This window comes from Panthera pardus, unplaced genomic scaffold (genome assembly GCF_024362965.1).
Source record: "Panthera pardus isolate Hobbes unplaced genomic scaffold, ASM2436296v1 HiC_scaffold_6, whole genome shotgun sequence".
Lineage (NCBI taxonomy): Eukaryota > Metazoa > Chordata > Mammalia > Carnivora > Felidae > Panthera > Panthera pardus.
The window spans coordinates 46,889,451-46,902,180 of NW_026526991.1; the positions used below are offsets into that span (position 1 = coordinate 46,889,451).

The 12,730-nt window shown below is 37.9% G+C and overlaps 1 protein-coding gene across 3 annotated transcripts in view; it reads right to left on the minus strand.

Moving 5' to 3' along the window:
• Positions 1-12,469, minus strand: part of CNOT2 (CCR4-NOT transcription complex subunit 2) — a 130,386-nt gene extending 117,917 nt beyond the window's left edge. For 2 of the 3 annotated variants that reach the window (XM_019455088.2, XM_019455086.2), the window contains exon 1: positions 12,355-12,463. In XM_019455088.2, the coding sequence (XP_019310633.1) occupies positions 12,355-12,359 (5 nt within the window). In that variant the 5' untranslated portion in view covers positions 12,360-12,463. Of the gene's footprint in view, positions 1-12,354 lie in introns of all 3 variants that reach the window. The other variant, XM_019455087.2, reaches the window with a different exon arrangement.
• Between the last annotated feature and the right edge of the window lie 261 nt (positions 12,470-12,730).

Here is a 12,730-nt window from a genome sequence, read left to right on the forward strand (position 1 = left end):
CATCACCACAACACTTTAACATTACTTTACAATTAACCAAACGTTCTCTTTACCTCAATTCTCATCAGGAACGTTAGAAAGTATAAATGACTAAAAAACTAAGGCTCTTCAGTATTAATTGATTTATCCAAGCACATGGCTAATAAATTCATGGAACCCAGACTGGAACCCATTTTCTGAATCCAAGTACGGTAGTCTTTCCAATACAATGTATTATCTCTCTGTTAAAGGTGAGCACATACTCAAAGGTAAATAAATGACCTGACTTTCTCAACTTTCAAAAAATAAATGGTAACTTCTATGTTAAGTATTCCCTCTGAATTTCCTCCAAGATTCTGGAATATTTACTCTGCAAAAAAGGAAAGAGATATAAACCAATACCTTTATAAATCTGTCAGATGTTCTACATGATTCTAATACACTTGATTCATTTTAAAGATACAGAAACTGAGGCAAAGAGAAGAAACTTGCTATAGGTAACTTGACATAATTCAGGTAGACACAAGTCTGAGCCCTAAACTAACGTTCTATTAGATCTACCCGTTTACCAAAGGAATTACCAAATGCCTACCTATTATATGCCATACACCACGCCAAGAGCTTCAGATAGAGCAATGTTAAGATGTATTTATGTTACTCAAAATACTACACAAAATACTTAACACATCTAAGCAAAATTCCTGGCAGGAAAAACATACATAGACTCTTAGGAACAAAACTGCATCTTCCTTGTTTACATTTACAAATTTGATACAGAAAAGAGCATAATGCACTCTGAAAAAACTGTGGCTAATTCTCATTTGCCACAGAATCTCATCTTTACATAGCAACCCCCTACAAAAAACAAAAGCAAAAACAAAAAAACCCACAAGAGCCTTTATCCCTTACATCTAATCTACCTATCCACATTTTTTCAAATGAGAAAACTGAAGTTTAGGGAGGGTAAGTTACAGAACTAATTAAAAGAGATAGAATGGTGATCATGTAAAATTCCAGCACAATTTAATAGGAGTTATAATCAGTTCCATCTTATTCAGCCAAAAATGAACTCAACAGACAATTAGGCAACTTGGGCAGCTACAAGTCACAATGGAAATCCATTAGCTTCCCCTACGAAAAAATGACATATAATGCATACTATCAAAGTATTAATTTGCTCAAACTGCATTCTTAAGGAATTAATTCTTTCTATTTGAAAACACACATTTGGGCTTTTGTCTCTCCTGCATTTCAGAATTAGTAAATAATGCCAACAATCTAAAATAAGTGCGTGACTGTCACATGCAATATTCTGAATTACACAAACACACATCTAAGCATTGTAAAATAAGCACTTGTAGTAACATAACACAGGTTTCTCCACTGTTCAAAAGTAAAGCATTTCTATGAAACCTTTTAGTAAAACGAAGCAATTACCATTGACTTATATGGAAAAATTTCTTTTAATGTTTATTTCTTTTTGAGAGAGTGAGCGAGAGCACATGCATGCACTCAAAAGAGGGGGAGAGGCAGAGAGAGAAGGGGACAGAGGATGCAAAGTGAGCTCTGCATTGACAGCCTGATGTGGGGCCTGAACTCACAAACCGTGAGATCATGACCTGAGCAGAAGTTGGATGCTTAACCAACTCGAGCCACCCAGGTGCCCCAATATGGAAAATGTTTTGAACATTCCCACAGACTCCCAAAAAACTTTTCTCAGGCTTTGCTGAAACCTTAGGACACCTCTTGCTAACCAATGCAGAAAATAAATTTAAGATAAAGCACAGATGCCCACAGACACAGTTCAAAACTACGGCGGCATGATGCTGAGATGCTAAGTGTAGTTCTTGCGGTTCCTCTTGCTGCTCCAGTACACACTGAGAGACTCATTATAAAACAAACACTAAATGCGACTTTCATTTTCTACCTTTTTTCATAGAGCAAAAACCCTCATCTTTCTGTTAGGGAAAACAGGTACTAACATAAGTATCTCATAAAAGCAAAGAGGCATAACGTGAACTTTTGAAAAGCAGGCGATACCTGTATAGGTATCCGCTCCTATGAATAATTATATCACTAATTCAGAAGTTTTGGTTTATTCTAATTTATCTAAGTAATGTTAAATCTCATGCCTGCAAATAATGTCAAATAACATTTAAACTTTGTCTGCCCTAAAATACATATAACAAATTTCACCCACTAAAACTTTTAACTTTTGGCTTATATGTATTGGCTTATATATATAAAAAGTTCTCTGGTAGAAACTTAAAAGAGTTTCATACAGTTTTGTTTTGTTTTGTTTTTCTGGTGTGTTGTTGTTTGTTTGTTTGTTTTCTTAGTTTAGGTTAGAGAGGGTGTGTGCAAGCTGGGGAGAGGAGCAGAGGGAAAGACAGAGAGAATCTTAGGTAGGCTCCATACCCAGTGTGGAGCCCCAGGCAGGGCTCAATCTCACAGCTGTGAGATCATGACCTGAGCCGAAGAAATGAAGAATCAGATGCCCAACAGACTGAGCCACCCAGGCACCCCATTCAGTCATATGGTTCCTAATAAAAAATCCTGCCAGTATGAATTCAAAATACTCAATTTTTCTACTGAAGAAAATATATTCCTTCAAAAATTTCACACCATCAAATCATAATTTTAATTATAATTTGACTGTGAAACCTACAATGCCCCCCTGAAGCACAAATCTGATTTTCAAGAGCATTGTTTTAAAAAAATGGTAAATTAGTCCCCATCATGTAAAAAGTTCATTCCTTCATCCAACTTCTCCTGAGGTTACTGTGCCATTCTCCAAATCCTCATATTCTCCCAGGCTTTCTGTATTCGCAATGCTGTGTACCCTATCCCACCTAGAGAACCCCAAATCACCCTTTAGAACCCAAATCAAATTATCTCCTCTTTGATTAATTCCCTCAAATAATGTTACTCTATTCTAACTTGTATCCACAACATGCACCATAAAAAATGAACTTGAATTACTCAGTAGCACTTGTAACAGTGCATGGCAGTATACTGAACCGTACAAGAAAATCTGATTAAACATGAAAACCATTACTAATGAATTTCTAAGAAAAATATACTAGGTACAACCTTGCAAAACTGAAAACTCTTAAAGCATTTTTCTATGCTAATACAAATAAAGTTTAAAATTTCTTCCCCTTTATAATTTTCCACTAATATAGACAGACTCCCAATTCCACCTAATCCAGAAAACATTTCCATGGCCTCTTAATAAAAAATAATCCCTCTTTCCCTATAGCTTGCTATAAAATTTAATACAAATTATTGGGTCCACCACAACATTTTCATGGTTGAAAAACAAAGACCATCTTAATCATCTTTTTCCCTTTAGGGTTTATCCCTATTTATGCTGAAGGCACTAAGTAACTGTTTATGAAATTTCTGATTATCAGGAAACAAGCAAAACTTGACCCCATCTTGGGCCCTCTGTTCTTTCTGCCTGGGAAACCAATCACTTAAATTTTTTAATGGCTTTCCCTTATTTTTAGCTACTGTTCAAATGTTACCTCCAGACAAAAAGACCTTTCTTCATCACCCTACTTAAATTGGTCCCCTTCTTTCATCCCTAATCAATTGCTATACCCTTATCTAACCTCTTTATTCTCTTTATCACAATTACTACTATCTGAAATTATTTACCTTTTTATTTTCTGTCTCCCCCTCTAAGATGTTAGCTCCATTAAGGCAGAGACTTGTCTTGTTCACTACCATACATACCCAGAGCTACAGCAATGTCTAGAAGAGAATAAACACTCAAATTATTACAGAATTTATCTACAAAATATCTACGATGCTAACATTCAATCACTAGAACCTGAAATTTAAACTTAAATAATTTTTATCCAAATGTTACTCAAAAACAAGTAAATTCTATGAATTCCATATCTGCAAAGAGATAAAAATTCCTGACTTTCTAAGAATGCTGAATTTTAGGTTGGAAGTGACTTTAGAGATCAAGTCCAGTGGTTTTCAAACTATGCTCTGAAATACTTAAAGAGTAGGCAAAGGTCAGATTCCCTGAAGCACTGGACTACAATTGTTTTATATATATATATGTGTGTGTGTGTATATATATATATATCTGTGTGTGTATATATATATATATATATATATATATGCCTATTTAGGATACGTGATGTATACACACAAAGAATACAAAAGTACATTTGAAGGGGCTCCTGGGTGGCTCAGTTGGTTAAGCATCTGACTCTGGCTCAGGTCATGATCTCATGGTTCATGGGCTCGAACTCAATGTCAGGCTCTGTGCTAACAGCTTGGAGCCAGGAGCCTGCTTCAGATTCTGTTGTCTCCCTCTCTCTACCCCTCTCCCGCTTGCCCCTCCCAACCCCCCCCCCCCCCCCCCGCCACAAATAAATAAAACTAAAAAAAAAAAAAAAAAAATGGGGCCCTTGGGTGGCTCAGCCCATTAAGCGTCTGACTCTCGATTTCAGCTCAGGTCATGATCTCATGGTTCTTGAGTCTGAGTCCCTCATCCAGTTCTGACAGTGTGGAGCCTGCTTGGGATTCTCTCTTTCCCTCTCTCTCTGCCCCTCACCGGCTCATATTCTCTCTCCCAAAATAAACTTAAAAAGAAAAAGTACATTTTACATCGAATTTAAACACTTTGAAGGCTGTTTCTGCTGCCAGATTTAATGGCTTTGCTATAGACCTCAAAGCTTGGGTTGAAAGGTCTACGAATATATCCACATTTCTCGTAAGTGGACACAAATCAGAAAGAAGGTTATAAGTCTAATTTTTTTCTACTCTTAAGGACAGACATGCTCACTCAAAATTATAAAAACTCCCCCTGGGGTACCTGGGTGGCTCAGTAGGTTGAGAGTCTGACTCTTGATTTCGGCTTACGTCGTAACCTCCTGGTTTGTGGGTTTGAGCCCCGCATCCAGCTCCGCGCCTACAGCACAGAGCCTGGCTGGGATTCTCTCTCTGTCTCTCCCTCTCCTGCCCCTCCCTTGCTTGTGTTCTCTCTCTCAAAATAAACAGACATGAAAAAAAAAAAAAAAAACTACAACCCAAAGCACTATTTTTTGCCCTAGTAAATCAAGGCAAAGCTCAAGACATATCTGCTCAGCACATAATGTCCTTGCAAAATAAATGTGCAATAAATAAATGTATAAAATGTGGCATCAGTGTGATACAAAATTACCTATTCTTATTATAACACAGTATTATTTAAAACTTTGGCATTTCTTGATAAATATGATTATAATGCTTAAAAATGTGAGCTGTTTTATTTTGCCAAAGTCAAGCTTAAAACAAAAAATTTCCTACTTCTCTTTCAAATTTCTATATTACCCTAAATCTGCAAGATGACCAATTAAAAACAAAAATAAACCTTCCACTTATACATACTTAATTTGATAAATTAAGCTAGAGTAACATTGAGAAATATATTAGATGCTGTGTCCAGTCTAAGAATAAAATGGTCTTTATAATTCCCAATTACTAATTTTAATACTAATCAAAACAGCTTGATTGTTCTATCTTTATATTTATATTCAAATATAACCTTATTTAAGGGGCACCTGGGTGGCTCAGTCAGTTGGGCTTCTAGACCCTATTTTGGCTCAGGTAATGCTCTCCCGGTCATGGGATCAGTTGTGGGATTGAGGAGCCCTGTTTCTGGTTTCAGGCTCCAATCTGGGTGTGGAGCCTGCTTAAGATTCTCTCTCCCCAGGGGGCGCGCCTGGGTGGCTCAGACCCAGTCAGTTGGGCTTGGGCAGTCAACTTCGGCTCAGGTTATGATCTCATGATTCGTGGTTCAACCCCTGCATCAGGCTCTGTGCTGACCACTTGGGGCCTGGAGCCTGCTTCAGATTCTGTGTCTCCCTCTCTCTCTCTGCCCTGCCCCCCACTATTCGCACTTTGTGTCTCTCTCAAAAATAAATAAACATTAAAATGAAAAAAAAATATTCTGTCTCCCTCATCCTCTGTACATCACCCGCTCACTCTCTCAAAAAAAAAAAGAAAAAAAAAAAAAAGGTTAACCAATATATATAACTTATTTAAAAAGTAAACATCAAAATGACAACCATGTAAAATTGAGATAATGGGGTCGCCTGGCTGGTTCAGTTGGAAGCGCACACAACTCTTGATCTTGGGGTTGTGAGTCTGAGCCCCACAATGGGTATAGAGATTATAAATACATACATATGTATGTATACATATATACATATGTACGTATGCATATATAAATAAACTTGAGATAATGTATATGAAAGTGCTTTGCAAGCTGTAAACCACTTTTTAAAATATTAAGCAATAAAATTAAGTCAAAAGGAATCAGGTCCTTTGAATGGCATTAATTATTGAATACTGTTATGATACCAATCTCACAAAAACTTTTACAAAGAGAAAATTAAATACAAAATTTGAAGGATAAACATAATTTACAATGTAAAAAGTAACACAAAAACACATTCCTGCCAAATATGACACAAAACCAAATGTTCCTCTCCCAAACACATTGTATTACATAATCAATCATTACATTCTGTCAGGATGTGGATACAAAATGGAGTTATGTTTCAACATCCAAATACATAAATGGAAAAATGGCATATCGATATGTTTGGAAAAAAGCAAGTCCACTCATTGTTACCTAAACTGCCAGGACATATAATTTTCTCTTGCTTATTTTATCATTCCTTGGCAGAGTAAAATATTACTAAGTGTGACTCTCATCTACTTTCAATATAAGGAAAGACATTTCAATTCAGTAAAAGCAGAGAAAGGACTGCTGTCCTGAGTACTGGATCAAATTATCTTTTAAAAAATATATACCCTCTCTCTGTATCTTCAGTTTTCAATCATTAAGAACTCTGTGGCAAATATACAGCAAATGAAACATAAAAAAAGATTTCTAAAATTTTAAGTCAAATGTTAGCACCTCCACTAAATGTAATTCAAGAGTACCATTTACTCTGCTTTGATTTTTACATCTCAAAAAATGGACACAAAACAAGTGTACAATCTCTTATTCAAACCCTCTAAGCTTACGTGTTTCTCAGAATTGGAATTTTTCAGGTTTTAAAAAGATGAAACAGTACATGTATCATTTATGACCAAACACCTCCCAGAGTGGCATAGACAGCATAAATAATCAAATACATTAACATTTCTGCTGCAAAATGTTGGAAAACAACATAGACCAATAAAGACCACGGTTAGTTCCCAATTTCAATTGGAATTAGTCACCATGAAAAATTAGTTTCAGAACTAAACGTTTTAGACTACATTAAGTCATCTTAACTAATTTTCATAAGGAGAATGGTATTTGAACTGAAGAACTCCTAAGCTTTGGGACAAGCATTAGGAGTAAAAAAAGGTTGGGGAAAGGGTGGGGGGGTGGGCAGGGTGACAGAATCTAACTGCAAAAAGCCCAAATCCAATAGCAGTTCCTGGTTAAGCAATGGTTAAGTATATATTACTGTGTAAATAAAAATACAGATTCTCTTCAACTAATGATGGCATTACATCCTGATAAACCCATCCTAAGCTGAAAATATTGTTACGCTGAAAATGTATTTAATATATATAACCTACTGAATGCTGTAGCTTAGTCTAGCCTAAGTTAAATGTGCTCAGAACACGATATTAGCCTACACTTGGACAAAATACCACAAAGCCTCTTTTAAATGTACTGAAAATCTCATGCAATCTATTGAATACTGTACTGAAAGTGAAAAAAAAAATGGTTATATGGAGACAGAATGATTTCAGGTGTACTGTTTATTCACCCTTATGATAGCATGGCTAACTGGGAGCTGTGAGTGGCTGCCTCTGCCCAGTATCACGACAGAGTATTGTACAGAAAACTGCTGGCCTAGAGAAAAAAATATCAAAATTTGAAGTACAGTTTCTGTTGAATGAGTATCACTTTTGTATCATCATAACATCAAAAAATTGTAAAATTAACCATCATAGGTCTGGGACTGTCTATTCAAAATATCGTTCAACCAGTGACCTTAGCCATACAAAATACAGCAAAAAATACAGAAACACATCACCAGAGGCACTTTATTACTATCCTTCCCTTTCCTACACTTACTCTACATACATTTCTCTAAGAAGCTAGTTATCTAGCCTCCCATAGGTAATTATGATGCAAAACTATAGGAAAAAAAATTCAAGGAAGCAAAATAATACAGGATGTTCTTCTTCCCATCCCCTTTTCCAATATAGTATTTCTGGTCTATGGACCGGGAAACAGTACCCTGAAAGCATGGAGTCAAATGACAATCTGGCACCAGTTCAGTTTACTGATAACCTTTATTGACAACCTACTAAGTACTATGTACTACAGAAGGTACTAGAAATGCAAACATAAAGACATAACCCTACCTCTTAGGTAGGAAGGTGCTTAAGGTCCACTGGAGGTTATGGTAGATGGTAGGGATGGACAGTAGGTTACAATGCAGCATGACACTTTTAATTATTTAAGCTTAAAGACTAAAAGCAGCACAACAAAAGGATTTGGGGACTCAGGAATAGTTTCATTTAAAAAATGACACTACAGTAGAGTTTTGACGAAGAAGTTTGTCAAACAGAGACGTGGTAGTAAAAGTACCCCTACCCACCCACATAAAAATATATGAAAGCAAAAAAACAAAAACAAAAGCTTTCAGGGTAAGTAGCAAATACAGTTGTCCAAAATATCTACCTACATCTAAATAGATCCCAAGTGTAAGCATATACATCAAATATGTCCAGAAAAGGGAAATTTTTTCCTACATAACTTATTTTATATTTCCATATTATAATAAGCTATATTATCAAAAAAAACCACTTAAGCCATTTTATTACTTCATAATTGAGTGTACCTCCAAGTGATATGCCAAGAGATGTGCATCTACATCTCAGAGAACAAGCTGTTAGAAAAACATAATAAGAACTATTTTTCCAGGTTATCCCTAACAGTATAGACAAAGTAAATAAATGAACAAGCCATATGAGCATGACCTGTCATAGACAGGAATTTTAAGAGGTCAAAAAAGGATGCCAAACAGAAAAACTAAAGCAAGAAGAAAAAATATATACAGTATTTAAACTGAATGTGGAAAGGTTAAAATCAGGTAAAAATTGAAATTTCTCTTTGTAAAATCAAGGTAAAAATCAAGGTAAAAATTGTAATTTTAAAAAGTGAAAACCCTAATGTCCATTCTATTTCTTTTCAAAGGCAGACTCTCTCTAACAGACATCAATGTTAAAGCTTATTCAAAACATCTAGTGAAAGTCACAGTGAAATTCCTGTTTAAGCATCACAGGCAGAAATTAACCTTAGTAAGGAGGAACCATCACCTGTATCATCAACCAAAATGATTCCTATCATAGCACTAGATCCCTTCCTTGATATCAATATTGTATGTAATTATATTCAAAAATTATAGTGCAGCTCAGATTAACTCTGTAAAACTGCCCTACCTAGTACCTTGGTTTCTTTTGCTTCTTTGTGTTACAAAATCTACCAGAGGTCTAGGCAACAAACAAAATCTTATTTAGTAGTATCTTTTCCTAAGACTGTATCACTATTTGCATAAGCTGTCCTCAATGCCTATTCAAGCAAGCACAGGGAAAGTTTTGTTTTTAAATATGTAATAATAGAACAAACCTTGTACTGGTAAAAATTTCAGGTTAATTTAAAAATACTATTTATCACTGCTCTTAAGGAGTAAAAAACAAATGAACTTATTTTTACTAGTCTATTGAGGTCTATTCATATTTCATATATAGAAGTAAAGTATGCTTCTACTTTTCTACAGTATAAGAAAATTTTATGAAGCAAATTTGTCACTATACAGGGCAAAACTATAATTTCCCATAGGTTGTGAAAAATTCTCTAAGAATCTTTCAAGATACAAGTAACTTTAATACCATTATCTATTAAAGAAATAAAAACCAAAACTAGGTTAGAAGCACTTGTAATGAAATCTACTCATAAATCTGAAGTACTTATTTACTTTTGAACAAAGAAAAATTTCAGGTTAAAACTAAGTGTAAAGCATCTCCAGAAAATGAAAAAGTAAATTAAACACCCAAAATTATTAAGTAAAAACATAGGTAATTAGCTCTCTTGGGGAAGAATATCATTCTGAGTTTTATTTTATCTTCAAGATCAAGTACTTCTCAAACGAAGGAGATATAAATACACTCTTGCATTCTGTCCTATTTTTTTCCACCACACAAATTTACTTTAAAACGGAAGTATTACAGAAACTGAAAATTTTTTAAAGGCTGTATTTGAAGGCTGTTGCTTGCTTAGGTATACAGTCAATTCTCATTCCCCAAGAGCATCAGATTAGGTTACAGATATCTCTATGCAGTATACTTAGAATAAAAGGGTTCTGCTTACAATAATTTATTTTTATTGATACAACATTAATCAGGATGTAGAAACTGTGAGTTTCTCGATTCCTGTCTAAACTACAAAGTATGCACAGAAGTAACTGCAATTCAAGCCCCTAGGGAAAAAATGAGAAAAATACCTTTTTAAAATTAAATGAGAATTTTACAAAGTCAAAGTGAACAGTTTTGTCTTTTTTACGTATGTATTGTTATTTTTCCTTTAAATTTAATATAAGAATTACAAACTAAAGAGGAGTTCAACATACAAAGCTTATTAACGATCTTGGTCCATTAAGTAGTGTTTCAACTAAAATATCTGAATGTAGACATCTTTAGATGTTTTAGCCATTTCAGTCCTCTGTGATTCTGAATCAACCCTTTAACTCTGAGATAAAGTTATCTTGCAAAATTGCAAAAGATGTGTTCACTGACGTTTGAGAAATAACTTGTCAAATATACTAAGTATTTCTAAACAATTCAACTTATACCCATGTAAACAGACACTTTGAAATTTCTATTCAACGCCCCCATACTTTATATTTCCACTTATGTTATTCCTAAAGGCAAATCAAAAGTTACACTTAACGATTCTAGAGGTTTAGAAATTCCCAATGCCAAGACTAACAGGAAGAAATGTGTTCAATTGTTACCTCTAAATTCAAGTATGGCCTCCCTCGTGAACAGATTTTAACTCAGTACTTTCTATTATTTCGCCAAGAATATAAGGGTTGATATGAATGTACTTAATTATTATAAACGGTCCAGAAGATTAAGAAAGGAGTTAAGATTCTCTGACCAAGAGTTCTATGAAAATGAAACAGAATGAATTGCATTCGGTCTTATAGATGTTGAAAAGTGAAGGCCTCCTCTTAGGATTCAAGGGAAGTTGATGTTTAGGTTCCTTCCGAGGGTGGTACCCGTATGTAAGACTTTTGTGGTGGTAATGCCATATCCACAGGCTATGGTATAAATGCAAATTCTAAAACCTTGGAAGTGTTTTTATAAACGAAAACTAGAATTCGCATTCGCTGAAGACAGGAGTTTGAGGCTTTCTCTTCTAGATGGACAGCAGAGCCTCAACGAAAAACTAGGTGGGCCTCTTTCAACCCCACTCATTTCTTCCGTGAAACTTTTAAGTTAGACCCAAGGCAGTACAAGGTGGAGAGGCCCCGGCGGAAGTAGAAACCTAGAACTGGCAACTTCACAAACAGAAGCGTCTCAGGTTCCTCCGCCGCCCCAGGACTATCCCGTCTCACTCTCTATCACACCACTGAAGGTTCACCCTCCCGGTGCGGTGGCAGAGGAAGCATCACAGTTGCACTCCTCCTTCCACCAACCATACCCTTTGGTATCCCAAGGCCTGGGGGCTCCTGAGGCCCGTTAGCCAGTACAATGTCCCGCCCCCCCCCCCCATCTATTACACACACATACACACACAGACACAAGTTGCAGGTGATGTGGGTGTACTCAGAAAATGTGAACAGCCAGAGACCGCGGCAGCTGCTGGGAACGCGGCAGCCCCATCTAAAGCGGACCCGGGCTCCTTGGCCACCACCGCAGCCGCCTTCTCTTCTTCCCCAGGAAGCAGCGCGGCGACGGTGGCTCCTCCGCGCTGGCGGGAGCTCGGCGGAGCGGAGTCTAAGGGAAGCCTCAGCGCCCGCCGAAGGGACCGGGCCTAGCTAGGATCCAGGGCTGCCGCTGCAGCCACCCAAGTACAGCGACGCTTTACGTCCCGTCCACCACCCTCCCCATACACACCCCCTCCCTCCTCCACCGCCGCCACCCCCCCTCCCCGCCCGCTCCGCTCTCCCTCTCTCGATTGGAGCCGAGACAAAAGCAACGGGAAGCGGCGGGCCAGGACGCTGCCCGCGGACCCCGGACGCGGCCGGACCGGCCCCGAGGCATTCCCCGGCCTTGAGGGGGCCCCGAATCCGCCGCCCCCGCCGCGCACCCCGCTGCCAGACTTCCGAAAATTTGCCAAAAACTCACCGCATGAATTTTCTTGTCCCGCGGATCCAAGATGGCGACGTATCCACCGCGGAGGCTGCTGGGAGCAAGACCTTTACCCTCTGACCCCCGCCGTGACCCCCGTCGTTCCGGCTTCACTCAAAGCGGCGGCGGAAGGTGGGAGCGGCGATTGCCGACCGGACAGGGTTGGGGGTGGGTAGGCGGCTTCCCGCGCGTTCGAGAAAGGGTGGGGAGAGGCGCTTCACTCCCTCACCTTCTTCCCCGCGGCTTTCAGCATGTCTTCCACCGACTCACGGGGAGGCTCGTCGCTTCTTCGCGGCCGTTATAGCGAGCAGGGCCTCTGCGGCCGCTGCAGGTCCCCTGAGACCGGGTCGCGCTGCACTGGGCACGGGCCCTG